At 37.4% G+C, this 23,540-nt stretch overlaps 2 protein-coding genes and 1 pseudogene across 2 annotated transcripts; 1 reads left to right on the top strand and 2 right to left on the bottom strand.

Annotated features, from left to right (window-relative positions):
- Positions 1–357: 357 nt before the first annotated feature.
- Positions 358–4,890, bottom strand: LOC148203535 (uncharacterized). The gene is made up of 3 exons (XM_088107640.1): positions 4,869–4,890; positions 1,097–2,613; positions 358–381 (listed from the first exon to the last, which is right to left on the bottom strand). Exons 1-3 carry the CDS (start codon positions 4,888–4,890, stop codon positions 358–360), a joined length of 1,563 nt encoding a protein of 520 aa, XP_087963766.1.
- A 6,057-nt stretch (positions 4,891–10,947) lies between these two features.
- On the bottom strand, positions 10,948–13,152 carry LOC124847645 (uncharacterized). The gene is made up of 2 exons (XM_047325190.2): positions 12,312–13,152; positions 10,948–12,248 (listed from the first exon to the last, which is right to left on the bottom strand). The coding sequence occupies exons 1-2, from the start codon at positions 13,150–13,152 to the stop codon at positions 10,948–10,950; spliced, it is 2,142 nt and encodes a 713-aa protein (XP_047181146.2).
- Positions 13,153–17,788: 4,636 nt separating this feature from the next.
- LOC124847646 (protein NETWORKED 3A-like) lies at positions 17,789–20,533 on the top strand (annotated as a pseudogene).
- Positions 20,534–23,540: the final 3,007 nt, after the last annotated feature.

Genomic DNA, 23,540 nt, shown 5'->3' with positions numbered 1-23,540 from the left:
AGAATAGGTGCATGAGTTAACTTGTGTTTCAAAGTCTCAAAAGACAACTCTTGCTTATCACCCCAAAGAAAAGGCATATCTTTCTTGACTAGTTCATTTAAAGGAGCAGCTATGGTAGAGAAGTCTTTCACAAATCTTCTATAAAAACTTGCTAACCTGTGAAAACTTCTCACCTCTCCTACATTTTTAGGGGTTGGACATTCTTGTATAGCCTTGATCTTCTCTGGATCAACATGTACACCTTCTTTTCCAACTTTGAAACCAAGGAAAATCATACTTTCTTGACAAAAAGTACATTTATCAAAGTTGGCAAAGAGATTATGTTCTCTAAGAAGAAGCAAGACTTCTTTGACATGGTTAAGGTGCTCTTGAAGACTTTGACTATAAATTAAGATGTCATCAAAATAGACCACTACAAACCTTCCTATGCATTCCCTAAGGACATGATTCATTAATCTCATGAATGTACTTGGAGCATTGGTCAAGCCAAAGGGCATGACTAACCATTCATACAAACCAAACTTGGTCTTAAAAGCAGTTTTCCATTCATCTCCTTCATGAATTCTTATTTGATGGTATCCGCTTTTGAGATCAATTTTGGTGAAAAGATTTGCTCCATGTAATTCATCCAGCATATCATCTGGCCTAGGAATAGGGTGCCTATACTTGACAGTTATGTTGTTGATGGCCCTACAATCTGTACACATTCTCCAAGTTCCATCCTTTTTAGGGACCAACAACACAGGCACAACACAAGGACTTAAACTCTTTTGGATCCATCATTTGTTCAATAATTCATTAACTTGTTTCTCTATTTCTTTTGTTTCCATGGGGTTGGTTCTATAGGCTGGCCTATTGGGTAGGCTTGCCCCAGGCACCAAATCTATTTGATGTTCTATTCCCCTCAAAGGTGGTAATCCACTTGGTACCTCTTTGGGAAATACATCATCAAATTCCTTTAAAAGTTTTGCAACCCCTTTGGTAGAGAACCAAGTTCTTGAGTGATTGAAACAAATGCCTCTTTGCAATAGAGAAGAAAATGAGGTTGTCCAAGAAAAAGATTTTTAGAAATGTTCAAAGTTTGTGGTTGGACAACTTCTTTATTTGAGGCATGGGTTATGTTCTTCTCCTTTCTTTCCTTTCTACTTTTCTTTTCTCCATCCAACTTCTTTTTAAGAATTATTTGGTCCTCTCTTACTTGTGAAGGTGTAAGAGGACACAAAATAATTTTCTTTCCCTTGTGTTGAATGGTGATTTTGTTGGTGACTCCATCATGTAGAGCTTGCTTATCATATTGCCAAGGTCTTCCAAGTAATATGTGCCCAGCTTCCATTGGTACTATATCACAAACAATTTGATCTTCATATTTGCCAATGGAAATGGGTACTCTTACTTGTTCTTTAACTACTATTCCATCATCCTCTTTGATCCATTGAAGTTTGTAAGGTTTAGGATGAGGAGTAGTGGTTAAGCCAAGCTTCTCTACCATTCTAGAACTACAACAGTTGCAACAAGAGCCACTATCCACAATCATTGAACATGTATTTTCCAAAACTTTGCATCTTGTGTGGAATAGGTTCTCTCTTTGTGACTGTTCTAATTCTACATGTTTGCTTTCCAGGAGTCTCCTTACCACAAGTAAGTCACCATCACAAGGTAAAGTTTCTTCTTCTTCAGAAGTGGATGTTTCAGTCTCACTATATGAAGAACCCTCATTTTCACTCTCATGCTCAAGAATGTAAGTTGACCTTTTATTGCGGCACTCAGATGCATAGTGCCCTTTTTCCCCACATCTAAAGCACTTAGTCTCCTTACTTTTATGATCTCTTGAAGGTTCTTTGAATTTTTCTTTCCCTCTCTCTTTCTCTCTAAATTCTTCATACCTTGGCTTGGTTAGACTACCCTCCCTCTTGTACTCTTTCTTATGGTTGGAACTATGAGGGTAATCTTTCTTAGTGGAGCTTTTCCTCTTGAGTTGTTGCTCCACCCTCACACAAAGTTGGACTAATTCATTGAGATCATTGTAGGGTATAAGTTCAACCCTATCTCTTATGTCATAGTTGAGTCCACTTTGGAACCTAGCAATTGTTATCCTTGGTTCCTCTCTTATTCCAGCTCTCAACATAAGCAACTCCATTTTCTGCCTATACTCTTCAACACTCATGTTTCTTTGTTGGAGTTTGTGGAGCTTATCCATTAATTCCCTATCATAATAGGCTGGTACATGTCTTCTTCTCAAGGCAGTTCTCAACTCATTCCAATACCTGATGGGAGGTAAGTGTCTTAACCTATGATCCTTGACCAAGGCTGTCCACCAAATTAAGGCATAACCTTGAAAACTTATAGAAGCCATGGTGACTCTCTTTTCATCATCTATCTGATGGCACTCAAACAATTGCTCAACTTTCATTTCCCATTCTAGGTATTCTTCCACATCATCCTTTCCATGAAAGGAAGGAAGATCAATTTTGGGCTCTCTTGGATGGTGCTCTCTAACTCTATGATGTCTTCTAGGAGGCATTTGGTAGTGGTCATCATTGTGGTGACTACTATATTGCTCAAGCTCACTATGAGAAGATGATGATTCTTCTCTTCTCCTATGGGAAGATCTCTCTTTTTTTTTGTCTTGATTAATCAAAAGTTGACTAATCATGTCTTTGAGCTCACTAATCTCTCTATCCCTTTGTTCAAATTTTTGCTCAAATTCCTCCCTTAAAGAACTCTCACTATGGGGTTTTGAAACTTCCTTGCACACTTGATTGACTCATTCTTGTCAAAGGAAAAGGTTTTCACAAAGTTTTCAAAATATTCGACAAGTAATGAGTGAAATGATTTTCACAAGCTTTCTTTGTTTTTGGTGAAAAATTTCTAAAGAGATTCTAGAGGCAAAAGATGTTTCTAAGTAGCTCCCAGGAAGAAGAGGTGAGTCACAAATGGACAAGCTTAGAAACCAAGTTCTTCCTTAGCCAGAGTTTCCTTAGAGTTATCTTTTACCTTAGTTTCTAAGTAGAAATTCTTCAAATTCTTTTCAAATGTTATGAAATGAACCTAAAACCAAAGAAAGGTTGACTAAATGCTATGCAATCCTATATACCACGGAGACTTAAAAAAAACAAAAAGATTAAGCAAGAAATTAAAGAAAGCAATAAAGATGCAAGAATGTAAATGCTAGACGGCCCTAAGTGAAAGTGCTAGTGACACTTGGAGCCCCTTGACACACTTCCACACTAAGAAAACGAAATTGGACTATTACAATGTTTAAATGTGATATTGGAATTGCTTCAAGAGCATTTTCCCAAGTCACTTAGCCAAGAAATGAAAATCAACTTTAAACAGCAAAGGTTCCGTGATATGTTGTGTAAACAAAATTAAAAGAAGGCCTAAAACTAATGTAAGCTTCACTCTCTTGCTACTGCAGATTGCTACTCCAAAACAGGTTGCACTTCAAGCTTTTCTGGTGTATTTTTAGCTGCTGGAACAAAAAAGTTACAGCTGCTCAAAAGCTCCCTTTTTGTTCCCACTTCAGTCCCCTTTTCACTTCCTAATATGCTACCTCAGTAGGTGAAGGTTTTTGCTTCTGGATGCCTCACAATAGTTACCACAACACCTCAAGATTCCACTCAAAACACACCAAACAGAATTAGCAAACTGCACCAAAATTTCAAACCAGATTTTTGAATGTTTGACAATTTGGAAGCCAAGAATGGGGAAATCAAATGGGGACAGGGATGGAATAACAGAAAGCACTCAAAAGGAACCTAATAATGGCACTAGAACAGATTAAGAAAGCAACAAAAACAGAAATAGCAGATCACAAACTCATCCAGACCAAACTGTTTGATATTTTACCAAAGTGTTTGTTAAAATGCCCCAATGAAAACCATATTTTGTGTTTTGGGGTTTTTAACTGCCTGAAACTGGATTGCACGATTCAACGGGCTTTTTAACACTTGTTCTGACTTATTTTGATCATTTATTTTCAAGTTAAAACAATGAACCAGCTCTTACTACAATCCAGAAATGAATTTGAACAAGAATGACCAAAACAGTTGCTGGAAAATGATTTCTGCATCAGAAAAAGTGGACTGAAATGGTGGTTTTAAACCCAAAATTGATTGGAAGTGATTCAGCAGTTCAATTGATGCATCAAACAACTTTGTATCATCATTTTAAAAATTTTTAAACATTGAAACAGCTGGAAAACAGATTGCAATGTGAATTCACTGGTGCACTTCCATTTTAAAGGCAATTTTAAGGTTTAAAAAGGCAAATCTGCATATAGGCTAGAAAATGACCAAATGAACAGTGCAAACAACTTTGGAATGACAATTTAAACTTGCTCAAATGTTGTAAATGCACAGAAATAGCAAGATTCAACAATTCACCCTTGCTATAGCCTATTTATGCAGCAAATTCCCACTAAAATTGCACCAGGTTTAAGAAACTTGTGGAGATAAGGCTGGACAGCACACACAATGACTCTAGAGAATGTTATTACACTGAACTAAGCTAGAATTAAAGTGCTTAGTGTGAATAAACTCAGACTGGACTAAGCAAAGAATGATAGCACGGTGAAAAGCTAGAATAAAGCTGAAACAGTGACATGCTAGTGTTTATGCTCAACCAAGCTATGCAAATTGCATTTCATTGCTTGTAATGGTTTGCTACACTTTTAGCCATGTCCAAAAACATCAAACAAAGTTGTACAATGCTTCAGAATCAAATGAAATTAACTGAAAACATGTTTAAAGATTTAAAACTAGAAACAGAATTCTGCATCAGAATTCAAAACTGAAATGAAACCAGATTTGAATTTCTTGAGCAGATTTGAAATCAGAATTAGTTTCTAGTGCTTTTGCTTCTCTCACCAAGGCTAGAACATGTTCTCATTGCCTTATTTGGTTGATTTAAAGCTTTTCTAGCACTTGAACTCAAGCAAAACGAATTAAACCAGCAGAAAAGAATACCAAAGCAGTGACAGAAATTAAAACTGCAATATTCACTTGCACATGACCAAGACAACACTGAAATTGAAAATTAAAGTTGGAAATGACTCAAACAAAGAAAATTCACCATTTAAAATAAAGGATAAACATGATAACAGAATGGAAGCACACCGAACAATGATTAAACACACCAAATTAAGAAAAACAGAACCAAAACAAAATGGAAACAGTGCTGGAACAAAAACTGGACAGAATGCAAAAACAGAAACAGAATTGGAATAAAAAATGGATGAAATAGCTTAGCTCTTGGTGCGTGGACGACCTAAGCTCATGATACCACTTGATGGAAACTAATCCCAACTGGAAACGTGCAGACAGAGGCTCCAGACCAGAAGAAACCAATAGTGAATGATGGTGCAGCGGATTGATGAAATGATGCAGTGTTTGAGGTGTGTTAATGGAGGAAAGGTGTATGGGTGAAGCCTCACAGCTCAGAGGGCCTTCCAACAGAGGAAGAAAGCTTGAGGAAAGGAGAAGAAGTAGTAAATCAAAGGTGACTTAAGAGCACAAAAGTTGGAAAGCAAATTCTGCAGCATATCATTAAGCTCAAAAGTGTCTACAAAAGGGGGAAGAGGTCTCCTATTTATAGGAAGATAAGAGCCTCAAATCTGAAATGAAATTCAATCCAAAAGCAAATGAAATTAAAGAAAAAGGTGCCAATTTTCTTCAGCTTCAAACATGCCTCATTCCAACTCAGCAGCACACGTGAAACAACACCAATTCTGTAATGCTAGGCTGGCTAGGTTATTGGCTGAGCTTTTTGATAGCTTTGGTAGCAAGCTTCTCCCTCCAAGTCTCTCTTTTCACGTGATCAAAATGCTATGCTGGCAGCTGCTCCCTCCAATTTTATTAAGCCTACAAAGCAAAGAAAAATGTGCTTTTAATTATGGGAAGAAGGATTAATGTAAATTACCTTCCATAGAAGCAAAATGGTAGGTGATCCTTCTTCCTCTTGAATCCTCTTTGCCATGGCTCTAGTAAGAGGTCCAATGTGTGTCTTAGATGGTCTTCCATCATTTCTTCAGGTATGGAATAAGAGGTTTCACTTAAGAGCAATATTCCAGGTAAGAGAGGTATTATAGGTTGCTTAAGTACCAAGTCTTGCCTTGCCAAATATGCTCCTAGTTACTTGCTAGAATTCCTTAAATCAAAATTACCTCTAAATCCACTAAAAGTCTAAAGACAAAAAAGACAAAGAAGGGGAAAAACCTAGACTCTAAAGTCAGACTTCTAAGACTTTACCTATGTGCGTGTAAGAATTGAAAGATGTGAGATCTGCTAAGTGAGGCTTGGAACTTTGGATCCAAGACACACTCACTATCTACCAATTTTAAATGAAGCAAATAAAAACAAAGTTTGCAAGTGATGGAAGAACACTTGAGAATTCTTCCAAGTCACTTGCTTAATAGCCAATTACAAGGAATTGAAAATGATGGAACAATTACAAGGTACACAAAAGGGAAGGGAAAATGTAGTAATGCAGCTTTGGCTTCTCAAAATATAGAAACTAGGCTAGTTTAAACTAATCTCGCAGATGCCACTGGTGAATTCTATTGCTGCACCAAGTTCACAGATTTGGACAAGTTCTGGCCGAGAAGACCACTGCACCAGAGTTGGATTCAACACTTGATTCCACAATCACTCCACTTCCTATGAGGCTACCTTGGATGTATAGAAGTCTGGCTATATTGCACCTACATAAAGCACTTTAAACAGATCACCACAACACCAGTAAAAGGCCAGTATAAACTGTGACACTGCCAGAAAGTAGACTAAAAAATGACAGCAGTACAAGCCCTTTTATCAAACATTGTGTGCAAGATAGCCAAGAACTCAAAAAGCAAGCAAATAATTGGTAGCAATCAAGGAGGCACCTCAAATGGATCCTATGATTAGCTATAGAATGAATTAACAATGCAATAAAAGACCACAAGTCAAAAATTAAGTTCAAATTAAAGGTGTAATACAAATGCTACAAACTGTTTGTGAAAATGTCTCAATGACAATGCAGTTTGGTGCATAGTTTTTGACTTGGCATTTTGCAGAATTCGAAAACTTGTTGCACTGGTCTAAGTAGCTTTTTAATTTTCATTCCAATTCTTTTGAATGTTTTAATTCTTTTATATGGACTCAAGATTTTGCTACAACTTACAAACAATGTTCAATACACCAAATCAATCTTCAAAAACAGTATAATTCTGCTGCAGCAATTGATTTGAACCAGAAAAGTGCTTAAAAGTGGATGAGTTGGCTAGTGAAAATTCACAAAACCATTTAGAATCATATTAGCTTTGAACAAACATGTTTGATTGATGAATATAAACTTGTTTGAATTATTTTGCTTGACAAATTCAAGTTATATAACAGTTTGGTATATCCAGTTCATGTGCAAATTAAAACCAACAACTCTAATATCCAAATTTTGAAACAACACTTTAAACAGACTTGGAACAATGAATTAGACTCCAGAACAATAATTAAAAGTTTCTCAAAATAGCAGAAAAACGTATTGGTTGGTTAGCAAAGATCTATATGCTCAACCCAGATTTAAAACACAAAAATGACCTCAACAAATAAAGTGCAGATCGGCCAACTGCTTTTAAGAATGCTGCTGAAAATTTCTCAATGCATCCAAGCTATGCCTAAGCATTTCATGGCTCATATGGTATGCAATTGAGTTTGGCCAGCAGAAAACTCTTCACAGATTTGCTCAAATAGAATTGACAACCAATGAAACAATACTAGATTTATTCATTCAGCTCAAATGCAGTGATTTAAATTCCAAAATCGGAATGCAGATTTTTCATCAAGCTCATTTCATCGAATTTCACAGCTCTTTGATGATGGGCACAATGTATTCACAATCCAGATTTTCTTAATGCACAGAACAAAGAAAATAAGCAGTTGAATACTCAGAATTTATGACAATCAAAAGTAATGCATACTGCACATGACTTGACAAAACTGGACATATTAATCAAATAAAATTGACTCAACTATAAAGTGGTCCGATTGAAAATGAAAAAATCAACAAAGCAAAGAAAGTTGGACAGAAAAAAAAATGAACGAAACAGAGTCCTAAAAACAACAACTAGAGATGGCAGATTTAATGGACAGAACACTACAAATCGAAACAGATAAAAGAAGGAAATGACAGTGAAGGAAAACCAAGTAACTGGACTTATTTGTACGGAGAAATGTCATGGCTCTGAATATCACTTGATAGCGTCGTTCAGGTGTAGAATTCAGCAAATCCTTCGTGAAATCTGGATCAGCAGAAGTAGTTGGAAACTGACAGCGGAGAAGGTGTAGATCGATGGTTGTTTGGAGTGTGTTACGTTTCCAATCAAGAGACCTAAAGAAAATCTCACTAACACACGACTGAACACTGAATAACCTCCACACGTATTATTAACAGCAAGAAAGTCAGATACAGGACAGTTATGGGAGCCTAACCTCCCCCCACAGAAATAACGAATCTTGTACAAAGAATACAAGTAATCAAAAGTGTCTTTCAGCAGATAACTACTTCCTATATATACAAGTCTAACCCGCGCCCTTTCTAACTGTTAAGACAATTAGAGTAACTAACTCTACTAACTCTTCCTTCTCCTCTCATAGACTCTTAATCTCCTATCATTACCCCCTCCCTCTTCAACAATCTTGGCCCCAAGATTGAGCTCCGGATATTGGTCTTGGATGACCAATCTATCTTCCCATGTAGCGCCTTCTCTCCCACCTTCTTGCCATTCGACCAGGACTTGGTGTACTACATCTTCTCCTTGCTGTAGCTGCCTTTCTTCTATAATCCTGATTGGCCAAAAGGTTGGCCCTTCTACCTGCAGTTCTACAGGTAATTCCTTCTCTGCCAATTTGTCACCCACCGCTTGTTTTAGTTGAGACACGTGAAATACTGGATGTATACGAGCTGAGTCTGGTAGTTTGAGTTTATAGGCCACTTTTCCCACCCTCTGCAACACTTGATACGGTCCAAAATATCTGGCCGAAAGCTTGGGGTGTATTCTATTCGACATGGAGGCCTAGCGATGAGGTCTAATTTTCAAGTAGACCATATCACCTTCCTTAAAGCTGATCTCCTTTCTTTTCTTGTTGGCCTGGTGCGCCATTCTGTCTTGGGCCCTGCTTAAATGGAATTTTAATTGTTTAAGTGCCTCATCACGCGTCATCAAGTCTTGTGCCACCGCTTCCACAGCCGTTTCTCCGGGAATAAATCTGCTGAATGATGGGGGGCCTACCACTGTTTCAAACGGTGTGCAACGTGCTGATATCTGGTAACTGGTATTGTACGAGTATTCTACCCAAGACAACATTTCATACCACCCCTTTGGTTGTTCCGAACAGAAACAACGCAGGTATCCCTCAACAATCCTATTCACCACCTTCGTCTGCCCATCCATTTCGGGATGGTATGCAGTGCTCATTTTGAGCTGCATTCCTTGCAACTTAAACAATTCCTTCCAAAATATGCTTAAGAATATGGGGTCTCGATCACTCACAATCGACACGGGGATCCCATGCAATCTTACTACCTCCCTTGCAAATATTTCTGCTACTGTCTTGGCCGAGTAAGGGTGTTTTAATGCAATGAAATGGCCATATTTGCTCAATCTGTCTACAACCACAAGAATCGCGTCATGGCCGTGTGATTTTGGAAGTTTAACTATTAAATTCATGCTCACCTCTTCCCATACCACCTGTGGAATAGGTAAAGGTTGTAGCAGCCCTTGAGGGGAAGCAACCAAGTATTTATGCTGCTGACACACCTCACACCTAACAACGTAATCGGTAACCATCTTCTTCATACCCACCCAATATAATGACTAGGCGATTGTTCTATAAGTGCGGTAAATTCCAGAGTGGCCTCCTGTTTTAGTTACGTTGAATTCAACTAGCAACTTAGGAATCCATGCTGAACTCGCAGATATCACCATTCGACCCTTGTAGTGCACCCTATCATTCTCTAGTGTATAAGCCAGATGACTATCGGGGTTCTCCTTAATATCATGAATCAGCCTTTTCAATAATTCATCCTCCTCCACTTCCTTCAAAACATCATTAAAATCTGGCCAGAATGGCCTAGATAGCAAGTTCAACTCCCCTGCCTCCGTATTACCCTCTTCTCTCCGAGATAGAGCATTTGTCGCTCTATTTGTGCTCCCCTTCTTGTAGACGATTTCAAAATCATACCCCATCAATTTAACCAACCAATTCTGTTGGTTTTGGGTGACTATCCGCTGCTCCAGGAAGTATTTTAGACTTTGCTGATCCGTATGAACAATAAACCTTCTCTCGACTAAGTAGGGACGCCAATGCTGAATGGCCATGACTAAAGCCATCAATTCTTTTTCATAAATTGATTTGTTCAGTGACCCTTCAGATAATGCTTTGCTATAGAAAGAAATGGGTCTACCCTCCTGAGTTAACACCGCCCCTACGCCCCCACCTGAGGCGTCACATTCTATGTGGAAAGCTTGCTGGAAATCGGGTAATGCCAAAATGGGAGTCGTGGTCAAAGCTGCTTTTAACTTGGCCATGGCGGTGCTTGCTGGTTCTGACCACGCAAACTGACCCTTCTTCAATAAATCGGTCAGTGGTTTTGCTATCTTTCCATATCCCAATACAAAACGCCTGTAGTATCCTGTGAGGCACAGGAACCCACGCAACTCCTTCAAACTCCTCGGTTCGCCCCACTCTAACATTGCTCTCACCTTATCCCCATCCATTTCGACCCCTATTGCAGAAATTTGGTGGCCAAGATAGCGAATTTATTGCTTCCTAAATTCACACTTCTTACGGTTTGCTACCCAACGTTGCTGTTCAAGTATTCTTAGCACCAACTCCAGCTGCTCTAATCTCTCCATGTGGGGCTGTACACTAGTATATCGTAAAAAAAAACTAGCACGAATTTCCTGAGATAATTCTAGAACAGCTTATTCATCGCTCCTTGAAACGTGGCTAGCGCATTCATGAGTCCGAAGGGCATCACCAGGAATTCAAAATGACCCTGGTGAGTGCGGAAAGCAGTCTTGGGTATATCGTCTTCATTCATTCTGATCTGATGGTAACTAGCTTTTAGATCAATTTTGGAGAAGTACTTCGGCCCCTTCAATTCGTCCAAAAGCTCTTCTATGATTGGAATGGGAAATTTATCAGGGACGGTGGCCCTGTTTACGGCTCGGTAGTCTACACAGAAACGCCAACTACCGTCCTTCTTTTTCACCAATATTACGGGACTGGAAAATGGGCTCGAACTGGGTCGGATGAGCCTCGCCTTCGTCATGTCTGCAACTTGCTTCTCGATTTCGCTTTTCATAAAGTGAGGATACCTATAGGGACAGACATTTATAGGATCCACTCCCTCCTTAAGTGTAATTCGATGCTCCTTGTCACGTGATGGGGGTAACCCTTTTGTTTCTTGGAAAACGCCATAGTGCGCCTGCAACAGCACCTCCATCTCTGCTTTCTGCTCTCCCGTCAAATCACCTTGCCACCCGTCACCCCTCTCCTGGTCCACCACATTCAGACTCCACACTAATGCCCATGACTCAGCATCCACTATCTTGGATAAAGTTCTGGGCTCCACCAGTTGTCGCGCCAACGTTGAGTCACCCCTTATCTTAATCTTCCTGCCTTCCACGTTGTAGATCATGGTCATCTCCCCCCAATTAACTCTTACTTCACCCAATCTTCCCAGCCATGCAACGCCCAAAATGACATCCACTTCCCCTAGTTTGAAAACAAAGAACTCCTCCTCTACTATGGCTTCTCTTAACTCTACTCTGATTTTCTCACAACGGCCACGCGTCACCCTCTTGTGCCCGTCCCCTAAACTAACCGAATATGGCCGCGTATCAATCGTAGGTAGTTCTAACTCCTTCGCCAACTTCCGGCTAATGTAATTGTGGCTTGCGCCACTATCTATGAGCACCACTACTTCCCTTTCTCCAATTCTTCCTCTCAGCTTCAGGGTCTTGGGTGTTGTTAACCCTTCAGCGGAGCAGGCAGATAACTCCATGGGTTTCTCCTCTAGGCTACCCATTTCTTCGAATGCATCTTCCTCCTCATCCTCCGCTAACAGCAACACACGCAGGCTCTTCTCAATACACCTATGGTCGGGTGCAAATGGTCCCCCACAACGAAAGCACCGGCCTTCTTCCTTTCTTTTGAGAAATTCTGGATATGGTAGATTTCTCACCATCCATCCTCTGTTTTCGTTCCCGACTGGTTGACTTATTCTCGCACTTGCATGTGTCGTCGCACCATCCCTTCTCACCGATCATGTACTCTCCGCTCTCCCCATTTGCGGCGTAGTGTTTCGACTGGGTTTTGATCGCAGCACACTCCCCGTTGATCGTGTTGCCAGTAGGTTAAATTTGAACCCATTCCCGTATCCTCCTTGTGCTTGCATGATAGCCCCCTCGACATCCCGAGTAATCCGCATCGCCTCCATCAACTCCGATGGGTTTTGAATTTGCACCTGGCCCTTCACATCGTCACGCAATCCCGCAAGCAAGTAACCCAATACCTGCTCATCAGGTATGCCCCTCGTCTGACCCATCAACACCTCAAAATCACGAACGAACTCCTCCACCGTACCCGTCTGGCGTAAGGTCGCCAGCCTCTCGAACATCGTTCCCCTAAAACCTCCTCCAAAATGGTTGATCATGGCTACCTTCAGTCCCTCCCATGATCGATTTCTTGCTTTTTCCTTCCAAAAGGTGAACCAATACGCCGCACTCCCCTCCATACTAACGTACGCAATTTCAACTTTCTCATCGTCGCTCGACACCTTCTGTATATTGAAAAATCTCTCGGCTCTATTGAGCCAACTTAGGGGTTCCGCACCGTCAAAAGTGGGTAACTCCACCCTTTTCCTCCACGGTTTCTGTTTGTCACTCCCAACACCGGTTCCTCCGCCTCCAATCTCTCTCACCACTCTTTGTCGATTGTCCTTTACGGAACTATCATCGGAACTCCCTTCTGCCTGATCGGCTTGCTTACCCAAAATCTTCATGATTTGTTGTAAGTCCCGCCGTACCACCGCCGATTCTGCCTTCATCCCTTCCATCGTTATCTCAATCGCTTCAAATCTCGCCTCCGTCGCACTCTCCATTTCACGCGTCATCCCCCCAAATTTGGATCTGACAGGTCGGACCAAATTGTTAGGTTTCCAATCAAGAGACCTAAAGAAAATCTCAGTAACACACGACTAAACACTGAATAACCTCCACACGTATTATTAACAGCAAGAAATTCAGATACAGGGCAGCTATGGGAGCCTAACCTCCCCCCCACATGAATAACGAATCATGTACAAAGAATACAAGTAGTCAAAAGTGTCTTTCAGCAGATAACTACTTCCTATATATACAAGTCTAACCCGCGCCCTTTGTAACTGTTAAGACAGTTAGAGTAACTAACTCTACTAACTCTTCCTTCTTCTCTCATAGACTTTTAGTCTCCTATCAGAGAGGGTGAAGTGATTTAAGTGAAGTGGCTATAGCTCAGACAGTCATCCATCAAGGAAGGAAGCTATAGGGGTGAATGAGGAAGCAAGGGAATGACTCTTGGTTGTAGAGAACATGGCTGGAAATTGCATCAACAAAAATTCTCAAATATTCCAAAAGTGATTTACAAGTGAAGCTAAGGTGAATTTATAGGAGATTCACCTAGAGTTGTACAGTGCTGATGAAAGCCATAATATATGGATCTTAATCCACGTGGCAAAGCATGGAAAATGTGCCATATTTTAGAAGATGCACGAAATACATGTTCGGAAAAGTAAAAGGAAAACACGTTGCCGCTCAACGCCATCCGCCTTATTCCTCTTTGCTTGGACTTCTTTCCTTCTCCTTTCTCTCTCTTCTTACTTGCTCCTCTTTCTCTCTTTTCTCATGCTCCTCATTCTCTCTTTGTTCTTTCTTCCTTCTTTTGTCTTCCTCTCTTTCTTAATCTTTCTTAAATTCTTTTGGAATTTTTCTTGTTTTTCATTAAGGATTTTAAGCTCTTCTTCTAAGGTATCAAGATATTGTTTTCTTTCAACTCTTTCTTTGTTTTCTATCTCTCTCATCTCACATATTTTCTTTTATTTTATTACAAGGAAAGAAAGAACAAATTTTCTTCTCATGCCTACTCTCAAGTCGCACCAATCTTTAATTGGAGATTTTTTACCTTTCTCAACCTTATATTGCTTTGATTCCATCATTCACTTGCATGTCCTACAAGCCTAGAGATGGATAAACTAAGTATATGATATTTACCATGCCTAACTAGGAATGAATGAAGTTCTTCTATTCATTTCTCTCATGCTAGGTATGATAATGCACTAGTATTCTCACCAAAGAAGGGAAGGTCACTCTTAACTTTATAATGTAGCTCATCCTCACCATGACTTAAATGCAAGCTAATATAAAAACTCATTTGTTTCAAAAGAATTTTGAAAAAAAAAATTCACAAATAATCCTAGACACTTTTAAGATTTTCAAAATGGCTTATGCAAACAAATTTATTATTTAAAATAAAATTCCTTAAGAGACTTAAGGAGACAAGAGCAACTTAAGTTCACATCCAGGAAAGAGAGGTGAATCACTATGGATTGCTTAAAAACCAAGTCTTTCCTAGCCAAAACTTACCTCAAGTTCTCTTGTATCAAACTTCTCAAAGGGATTTAAACTTGAAATAAAAGTTGACACACACTAGACTATCACAATTAAAGAAAGCAATTAAAGCTAATCTATGCAGCCTAATGGTGAAGTTAGAAGGAACTTTGGTTCCCTCAAACTTATCAACTATAAAACGCAAAATTAATCAAAGTCCAATGTTCTTGTTAAGACACATCCTAACAAGGCCAAATATTACAAGTCCAAAAAGCAACAACTACAATTTTAAAATTCAAAAAGAAAATACACACAAATCTCTTTCTTACTAAGTGTATACTCTCTTGTTTTGTGTTTTAGAGTAAGAGTGGGTGAAACTCATCTAGGCGGTGTATCGGTCGATACCAACAGAGCCTAGGGATACCAGAAGTGGTGCGGGTACTCATCCAGTCTAGGGTAACAAGAGGTTATTCGCTGACTGAAGATACCAGTAGTGATGTAAATACTCATCCAGTCTAGGGTAACAGGAAGTTATTCGTTGACTGAGAATACCAGGAGTGGTGTGAATACTCATCTAGTCTAGCGTAATTAACAACTACTCATTGATTGAGGATACCAGGAGTGGTAAGGGTAACTGGAGGTTATTCGTTAATTAGGGATACTAGAGTGGTCACAACCAGAAGTGGACGATGTATCAGAGTGATACTAAAAGCGTTTAGAGATACCAAGAGTGGCGAATAGTACTACGCAATCAGGATTGAGTAGAACTCAACTAGTCATGAGTAACAGTGGTTACTCAATATGACTAGGAACACCAAGAGTGGTTTAAAACACTCAACTGTACCTCATTGAATATTTAATGAAACCCTCTAAGTTAATTTAGAGGAGACCTTGATGTAGCTCTAACAAGTGAACCAATATAAAAATTGTTTGTGTGGAGTAGTCTTTTCAGCACACATTTGGATCTTAATGAAGGTGATCATAGTACGCACTCAAGTCAACATTAAGTTCTTACCTAGCATTTACATCTTCAACGAGCTACTACCTAGATATCTTTGGAACATATTGAGTTAGTCCAGTAAATGATCTTCACAGAATTGTGTTTATAAATAAAGTACAACTAACTCATAAGTGTTACGTATATCATGCTTAGTTTTCAAGAAAACGAAAAATATTTATGAAAACACTATTCGACCCCCTCCCCCAATCTAGTGTTTTCTAACAACTTCAATTTAATGATTTGTTATATATATATGAATGACCCTAAATTGCTAACATCACAGTGTAATATGAATAAGAAACAACAAAATATGGGAGAAGAAAAGTAAGTGCAATATATGTAACCTACGGAATATATTAAAAGAAATAACGTGATTGATTGTTCAGGCTTGGATAAAATCAATCAATCACGATTATAGTTAGTTAATCATCCAGTAGTTTAAACAAGTTAGTAATGAGGTTTAGAAAAAAAAATTAGATAATAATATGATCAATCCTAATCAAAAGTCTGTAATAAAAACTATAATTACAGGTCAAAGGTATAATTGTAAAGACTTTTTATTACACGTTTTTCATAACATTAATATCTTAATGATTGAACTTAAGATGACTTTAGCATTAGAGCACTTTTAATGTACCTACTGATCGATAGGAGACAACTCATCAGAATGCACAAAGGATAACATAGAAGCAAAAGACCACCCTTGACCTTACACCAGAAATATTTTGATGCCCAACGTAGGGTCAAGCGAAAACTTTCATGTGAAGAGACAAAAGAACTAAAAGAAGCAAAATGGGGAAACTGTTTGAACATATAAGGGAATATAACCATACACTTGTAGTCCAAACAGGACCAAGACAACTACTACATAAGCATTTGTTCATCACAAACCCCAATCACAGAAACACAAAAATGGTTACTCCCCTTACCTCGCTTTCCAGAGACTCACTAGGAGTTCTTTGATTCCAAGTGATGCTTGGATGGTCTCCCCTCTCTTGTGACAGCAACAACGACCCCCTCCTTCTCCTTGGGTCTCATGGTCCTCTACCTCTCACTCACTACGTTCAAGCTATGGTGTATGAAGCAGAGAATCCTTTGCTCCCACTCCCTCACAGTTGTTGCGCGTTTTCCTCTCAGGTTTAACCTAAAATACCACTCAAGATCCACTCCCTTTTATCTCTAAAAGATCCGAAAATATAACTCTATTTAGTCCAAATATTCAGTGTTAAAACCCACCCACTATTCCCTTTCCTAGCCACTAGAACTTCCTAATATAAACGTCTCATTCAATGCTGGGATTTGATGCCTTAAAGTATTTTAACTACGCCCAGCTGTTCCCTAATAAAAATTAAAGAGGAGAAGAAATTGTTCCCTAATACCGAAACAAAGAACCCACCCACAACAGCTTACTCACTTTCGGAGCTTAAGAAGCAAAGCTCTACGTGCTTTGCATGGCACATGAAGTGCTAAGAAAAAAAAGAATGGTGCACCCTCTCTCTCTCCTCGAGAATGAGACACTAATAGACCTGTCATTTAAACACATATCTCATGGGTTGTACCTAACCCCATTCAACACTAAGCCCCTTATTTTTTGCCATTCATGAAGGGGTTATTCAGTAGCCCCAGCCCCCAAAGCCCATATAAAATGAGTTGGGGTTGAGATAGCGTGAGGCTGACCCTGGGTCTGAAACTTCTCCCTTCACCGTACCTCTGTGTGGAATCCTTAATATCATCCCTCATTTCTTTCTCTCCACAACCCAAACCCTCACCCTTTCTCTCTCCACCAGACTCCCACGGCTAGTTCCCCTGCTTCCGCTCCCTCTCTAATTTCACGATGGCTCAACGCCTTCTGCATGTCCAGGCCTTCCTTTTCCCACCTCCTCACCCCGTCCCTTGCCCCCTCATTCTCCCACATTTCCCCCGACTGTGTTCTCACTGTCGCCTTCTTCCGCCTAGCCCACGCCGTACTTACGCCACCATCGAAGCCCTCTTTGAATTAGACTCCCAGTGAAGGTAAGTACAATATTTTTCAGCTTAGTTTTTAAATGTTGAAGTTGTAATGAGTCTGAAAATGGGTAAGTGCAAAATTTTTGCATTTTTGTGTTTTGCCATACATAGGCTCTTAGTGTTCGTGATAACATAGACAACGGAGGAGGAGGGCTAAAATGATCAAGAATCAAATGTCACAATGGTGGTGGCTTGAGAGCCACACTAACACGAGACAATCCCCCTGGCTTCAATCCACTCTCGCAGGTATTGTTTTCTTCCTGTTTATTATTGGATTTAACAACTTCTATACATTCTGTTTCAGATTTGTTAAATAATTTAAAAGTTTGGAGTCTGAAAATTTGGCAAATATATTACTACTTGATTAGTTGAACAGTAAGTTAAAAGACAAATGATTTTCAAGATTTTACAGAAATCCTAATTTCTATAGTTAGATGTTTAGTGAAAATTAGATGCACGCAAAGTCCATTAGTGTAGTGATGGATCGACTTTAGCCGTAATGTTTTTCATGGCTTATCATTATCATGTAATGATGGTGTGTAATTTGTTACCCACCTGCTGTAATATTAAGGGCATAATAATATTTGAATAAACCAAGGTCCCATATCATTCTCTGCTCCTTGTTTATTACTTTTGCGATACAAGTTGTTAAAAAAGATGTTCTTCGTTTTTCACAATAAGAAGGGGGGATTGGTGTTGTAAATGATTGTTTTTGAAATCTTTTTCTCAAAACTAAAAGTCTTTAAACTTTTGTTCAATCGCAAGAAAAAATGTATGCAATGTGACAATATGTGTATTCGAATATAAGTAATATGCAATCGATTAAATGCAAAGAGTTAGGAAGAAGAAGATTCAAACTCTGAGTTTTTATACTGGTACATCCAGTGTTATTCCGATCAACCTTAGACCGAAAGCCAATTGCACTATAAGATCTGAGTTTTTACAACAATATTTTTACAGCGACCTCACTTGTCAAAATGTAAACAACATCTCTAACTCAGTAGTCTAAAATAGCCAATTACAATAGACTAGCAGCAAGAATAATCATCTCCTGCAGTCAACCCCTTTAAGATCCCCCTCAAAGTCAAGAACCACCCGTTCTTCTTCCTGTATACATCACAAGGAAACAACAACACTAAAGTGTTTGCAAGAGATTCCTGATCCAGCAGTATGCACCTCTGTTGTGCAGAATGATCAGATAGTTTGAATCAATCAATCCAACTTCTCAAGAAAACATCAAGTCTTGTTCACCACGACAATTCTTGTTTCTTGGAGCGTTTTTCTCTTTTGTAAAACTTCAAAGAATTTATCTGAAACAGATATGAAAGTGTTAAAATCAATTGTCTTCTTCTCCTCTTCAGAATTTCAAATTACGCGTCTATATATAGCATAAGTCAAATCAGACGCATTTAAATCGATCATACTATTAATGTAATCGATTTGCAATTAATGTTTGGTCAAAATATGACTGTTGTGACCGTTATGTCAAGTAATGAAATAGTTTTCAAATCTTTAACAAACTTAATTGAATGTAATCGATTAAGTTTTAACACTTAGTATATTTTTGAAAATTTTTCTTCTCAAAATCCATCACAGCATACTTGAAAAAGATTTGTGCAAACCCACAAGTTTTAATCGATTTAACCACTAACGTAATCGATTTAAAACCTGTTGTTTTGCCACAATTTAAAGCTTAAGTTGTCTAATGACCTTAATTGATTAACCCATCATTGTAATCGATTAAGTCATGTAGATATGCTTGGTACATGTGGTATTTCCATTTCAAAATTCATATTATGCATACTCAGATATAATCACATTTCCAATATAGTAGTATACAATAATCAACATGATATGTTCACAGTTATACTTGTACAAATCTCACAGTAAGCATATAAAGCATATACCACACATAACACAGTACATATACATGTGTTTTTATTAACTATGTGTTGTCATCATCAAAAACAGACATCACAGAGATTGTGGGTTCAGCTAAACTTGTGTTTCCCCTATCAACAATCTCAACACATGTATTTAGACTTACATTACACTTGTCTCTCTCTTTGCTTTCTCCACTTAAAAAGAATTACTTAAAAGAAACAAGGCCCTTTTCAAAAGAAGATACAAGGAGATATAGAAAGTACTAGTTTAGAAAAATGAAAAATCTTTGTTTTCTTATATTTCATGAGTTTCACTTTTTAAATCCTTTTTCTCTTACTCCCTTTTGACTTTGTCCCTATGCATTTGTTAGCTCTAGCAATCAATGCTTAGTTGGATTATATTTCTTTTTCTAGGAGTAGAAGCTTAGTTGGATTATTAGGCCATACGTATGATGATGTCCTAGCCTTTTTGTTCATGTGTAGTTTAATAATGGAACGTGATTTTACTATGCTTTTTATAGTAGATCTAAATAAGAAGACAAAGGCAATGTCAAAACTAATTGAAAAAGATGCAGATTCCTTTGCCCAAAGTGCTGAGATGTATTACAAGAAGAGACCATAGCTTGTGAGCATGGTTGAAGACTTTATAGAACACATCGATAATTAGTTGAGCGGTATGATCAAATCGCTGGAATTCATCAGCAGAAGACTGGAGGATACCCCTTTTCTCCACTCAAGCATCATCAACGAGAGAAGTTGACGAGTTTTGCGAATGACAATTATGATAGTTATTCTGAGATTTGTGATGTGGAGGAGTTTGGGGAATTTGAATTTGATGATCCTAAGCAAGAAGATGAAGAGGATTCTAAATTCGATAACTGTGTAGAACTGAAAGAAGTTCAATTTGTGGCCGCAAATGATGTGATGGAAATTGAGAGACGTGGTGAAGAGAACAAGGATCATAAGGGTCAGAACAAGTAGAAACATAATGTTTACGAAACAGTGGTGTTGAGACTATAACTATTTTATTTCTAGATGTGTGGTTTGTTATTATAGTTTTCTCATGCTGAAAAGGAAGGCTCATGGGCTGGTCCTAGCCCATATGGATATTTGGTCCTATGGGCTTTTCTAATAAGGAATTTTTTTGGCCTTGTGGATTTTTTGGCTCCAACCCACATGGGTTAGGACCAAGGCCTATAAAATGGACTAATTTGATAGGCCTAGACACTAAGCCAAAACGTGGAGAAAAGAGAGACCATACTACCCAAAAATGAAGCTAGGGAAGTTCTGTGTAGGACTTGAACACAGATATTACAACACCACTACACCACTTCCCATCCACTAATATTATAACACAAAGAACAAAGTTTAAATCTTACTTTATGTATTTTTTGGAATATAAAATAAACTAATATTAATTAATTTTTATTCATCCGCTAACACTTTCATCACACAATAACACACCCTAAAGAAATATTTAATACTATAAAATATAATAATAAAATGAAAAAATATTTTTATTTTATACAGGTTTTACAACATGAAGAATAAGACTTTATCTCCCCCTACAACCCAAGATATATTCCTTAGAAGCCTACAAGATAACTAATTGAACCACAACTTAAGATTAGTTTCCACTGAATCTTAAGCTATGAAGTAAGACAAGTCATCAAATCATCCAACGTTAAGTATTAATCAATTAACAAACTTCAAATCAAAAGCAAACATCGATAAATAAAATATAGTACTAAATAAAAGAAAGCTGAAAGTTATTACATCACACTCCAACACACGGGAGATTTAGCTCTTCATAAATAGAAAGAAGTAATATAAGGGAAGAAAATTAATCTCCTAATCCTCTAAAGATGTTCTATTAAATATAGAGGAAGTGAGCGAGAAGACTCTCTAGAGTTTCTCTCTAAAGGTTCTCTCAAAAAGTGCTCTAAAAGCTCTCTTCTTAGTCTCTTTAAACAAATGTGAAATTATGATATTTATAAACTCTGACAACATGGCTCAAGCGGTGGTTTATGGCTCCAACCTTGAGGTTTCCTCCCTAGGTGGGTTTCCTCCAAGGCTTAAGCCACACATTCCTAGGTTGGAGCCTTCTTGAGATTATTTCATGATGAAAGACTTTTCATTGCTTGAGCCTCCGGTGAGGGCTTGAGGAAACCTTCCATGTTGAGTTTTCTCTTTGCAGCTCATGTCCCATTTAGCGTTGTAGCCGTGCTATGTCAGATTGCTTGAAAAGTTCTTGAATTTCTTTGTTTTTCTTCAAAATTCAACTTTGACTCTCTAATTTCTTTTATTCCGGCAAAACAAGTAAAATTGGGGTGATCAACATGAATTTTATATATAATTAAAATACGATATGTTTCAATTCAACATTAAAATCAACTAAAACTATGCACTTAAAAAGTCTTCAAATCTAAATTAACAAGCATATATACAAACAAAAGGATAGTTCATGATCTAAATTCATTGGTTTTTGATGTAACAAGAAACACTAGAAGGAGGTTGAATAGGGTTCTTTGAAATATTTTTCAGCACTGATAATTGACTACCTTTCATAGAGATTAGATGATCCTCATGAGTCACAAAACTCTTGACTTATAAGACATTGTTCTAACGGAAGCGTTTATAGCTTATTGGTTAGCTATTCTTCTATAGCGTCCAGGAGAAGTAGCTCTTAAGAAAATGTGCATATGGTGATAAACGTGATTGTTAACTATTTGCTTGGCTTCAATTATTTAAATAATTGAAGCCTAAAGGTTGTTATTAAAATAAAAAAATTATAAAATCTAGTGGTAATTTTAAAATTTTCTTTAACATTTAGCTTTTGGTTCAAGCATATATACTGTATTGGTTTTGATTCCTTATTGACAGAAGGCTATACCTCTCTTATATAAAATAATTTTTAAAAAAAGTGTTTTTTTAAATTTTCTTGAATTTATAGGTTTTGGTTCCTTTGAAATAGAATCATATACGTCACATATATTTTGGTTTTTTCAGCAATCAAAACTTATAAATTCACAAAAATTTCAAAATCTTCACCGTATTTTTATATATTTAAGTTTTCTTAAAATCGAAATATGATTTTGAAAGTCAAAACATATGATCTCTGTCCTTAAACTTAGTTGATGAGATATGAGAATCATAAAAGAGAGTTAGAGCCAAATAATTCAAGAAGAAACAGAGTCTCTTCCCAATTATTTATGGATGCAACATGGAATATGTTGCTTTCTTATTGTGAAGGTGGCTTTTGCAAACTTGTTTGTTGGCTAAAAGTTAAAGGACGAACATGGGTTTGGATGATTGAATGAAGAATCATCAAAGGCATTCACGTAACTTTTATCCAATTCTATATCTATCAAAGAAAAAAGGAAATCATGTTATCAAATTACGAAATTTTCCTATTAAACATGGTAAAGAGCAAATAAAATCTTATAATCAATATCCGCGAAATCACAAAATAAATAATTATAAATACATATTTCATAACTTACCGAAACATTTTGTTATTTTCTCTTCAATTTAACACTCTCATTGTATTGAGCGTGCCATTCTTTTCTTCATACTTTAAAATTTATATAGACTTGTATTATTTATTAAACTTTATCTCTTTCTAAAATAAATCCTTATCTTTTAATATTTTATATTGTTAATTTGTTGAGAAAAATATGTTATAAAGTTTGTTAATATGTTTAGAAAATAACAAAATTTGTTAACTTGAATACTTATATAACTTAAAATAATTCATTAGTAAAAAAACTCAATTAAATTAATCAATAAAACTTTAGTATTTAAGCACTGGTCATGAGAAAAAAGTGATTATTTAGACAAAAAAGCATTAATGATAATTTATGAATTTATGTTCTAGAAGCAGTTATTTAGAGAAAATAAATTAATGGTGATTTATCAATTTCTTTTTTAGAAAAGATATATAATAAAGTTTGTTATTAATGTTTTAATATATAATTTATAACTATTATGTTGTTATTAATAGGATAATATATTAAAATTAATAAAT

Source organism: Vigna umbellata, chromosome 2 (genome assembly GCF_029865625.1).
Source record: "Vigna umbellata cultivar VRB3 chromosome 2, Vumbellata_1.0, whole genome shotgun sequence".
In the NCBI taxonomy this organism is placed as follows: domain Eukaryota; kingdom Viridiplantae; phylum Streptophyta; class Magnoliopsida; order Fabales; family Fabaceae; genus Vigna; species Vigna umbellata.
Note: the sequence above shows the minus strand (reverse complement) of the source record. Positions and strands in the feature narration are given on the sequence as shown.

Excerpts from the sequence above, each read along its gene's own strand:
- LOC148203535 (XM_088107640.1), bottom strand. The coding sequence starts at position 4,890 with ATGAGAACATGTTCTAGCCTTG. Across the intron at positions 2,614-4,868 it reads GAGAACATGTTCTAGCCTTG|AGAGATCTTCCCATAGGAGA; the intron begins GTGAGAGAAGCA and ends ACAAAAAAAAAG. Across the intron at positions 382-1,096 it reads CCCATGCCTCAAATAAAGAA|TCAAAGTCTTCAAGAGCACC; the intron begins GTTGTCCAACCA and ends CTTAATTTATAG.
- LOC124847645 (XM_047325190.2), bottom strand. The coding sequence starts at position 13,152 with ATGACGCGTGAAATGGAGAGTGCGACGGAGGCGAGATTTGAAGCGATT. Across the intron at positions 12,249-12,311 it reads GCAAATGGGGAGAGCGGAGA|TCGGGAACGAAAACAGAGGA; the intron begins GTACATGATCGG and ends TAAGTCAACCAG.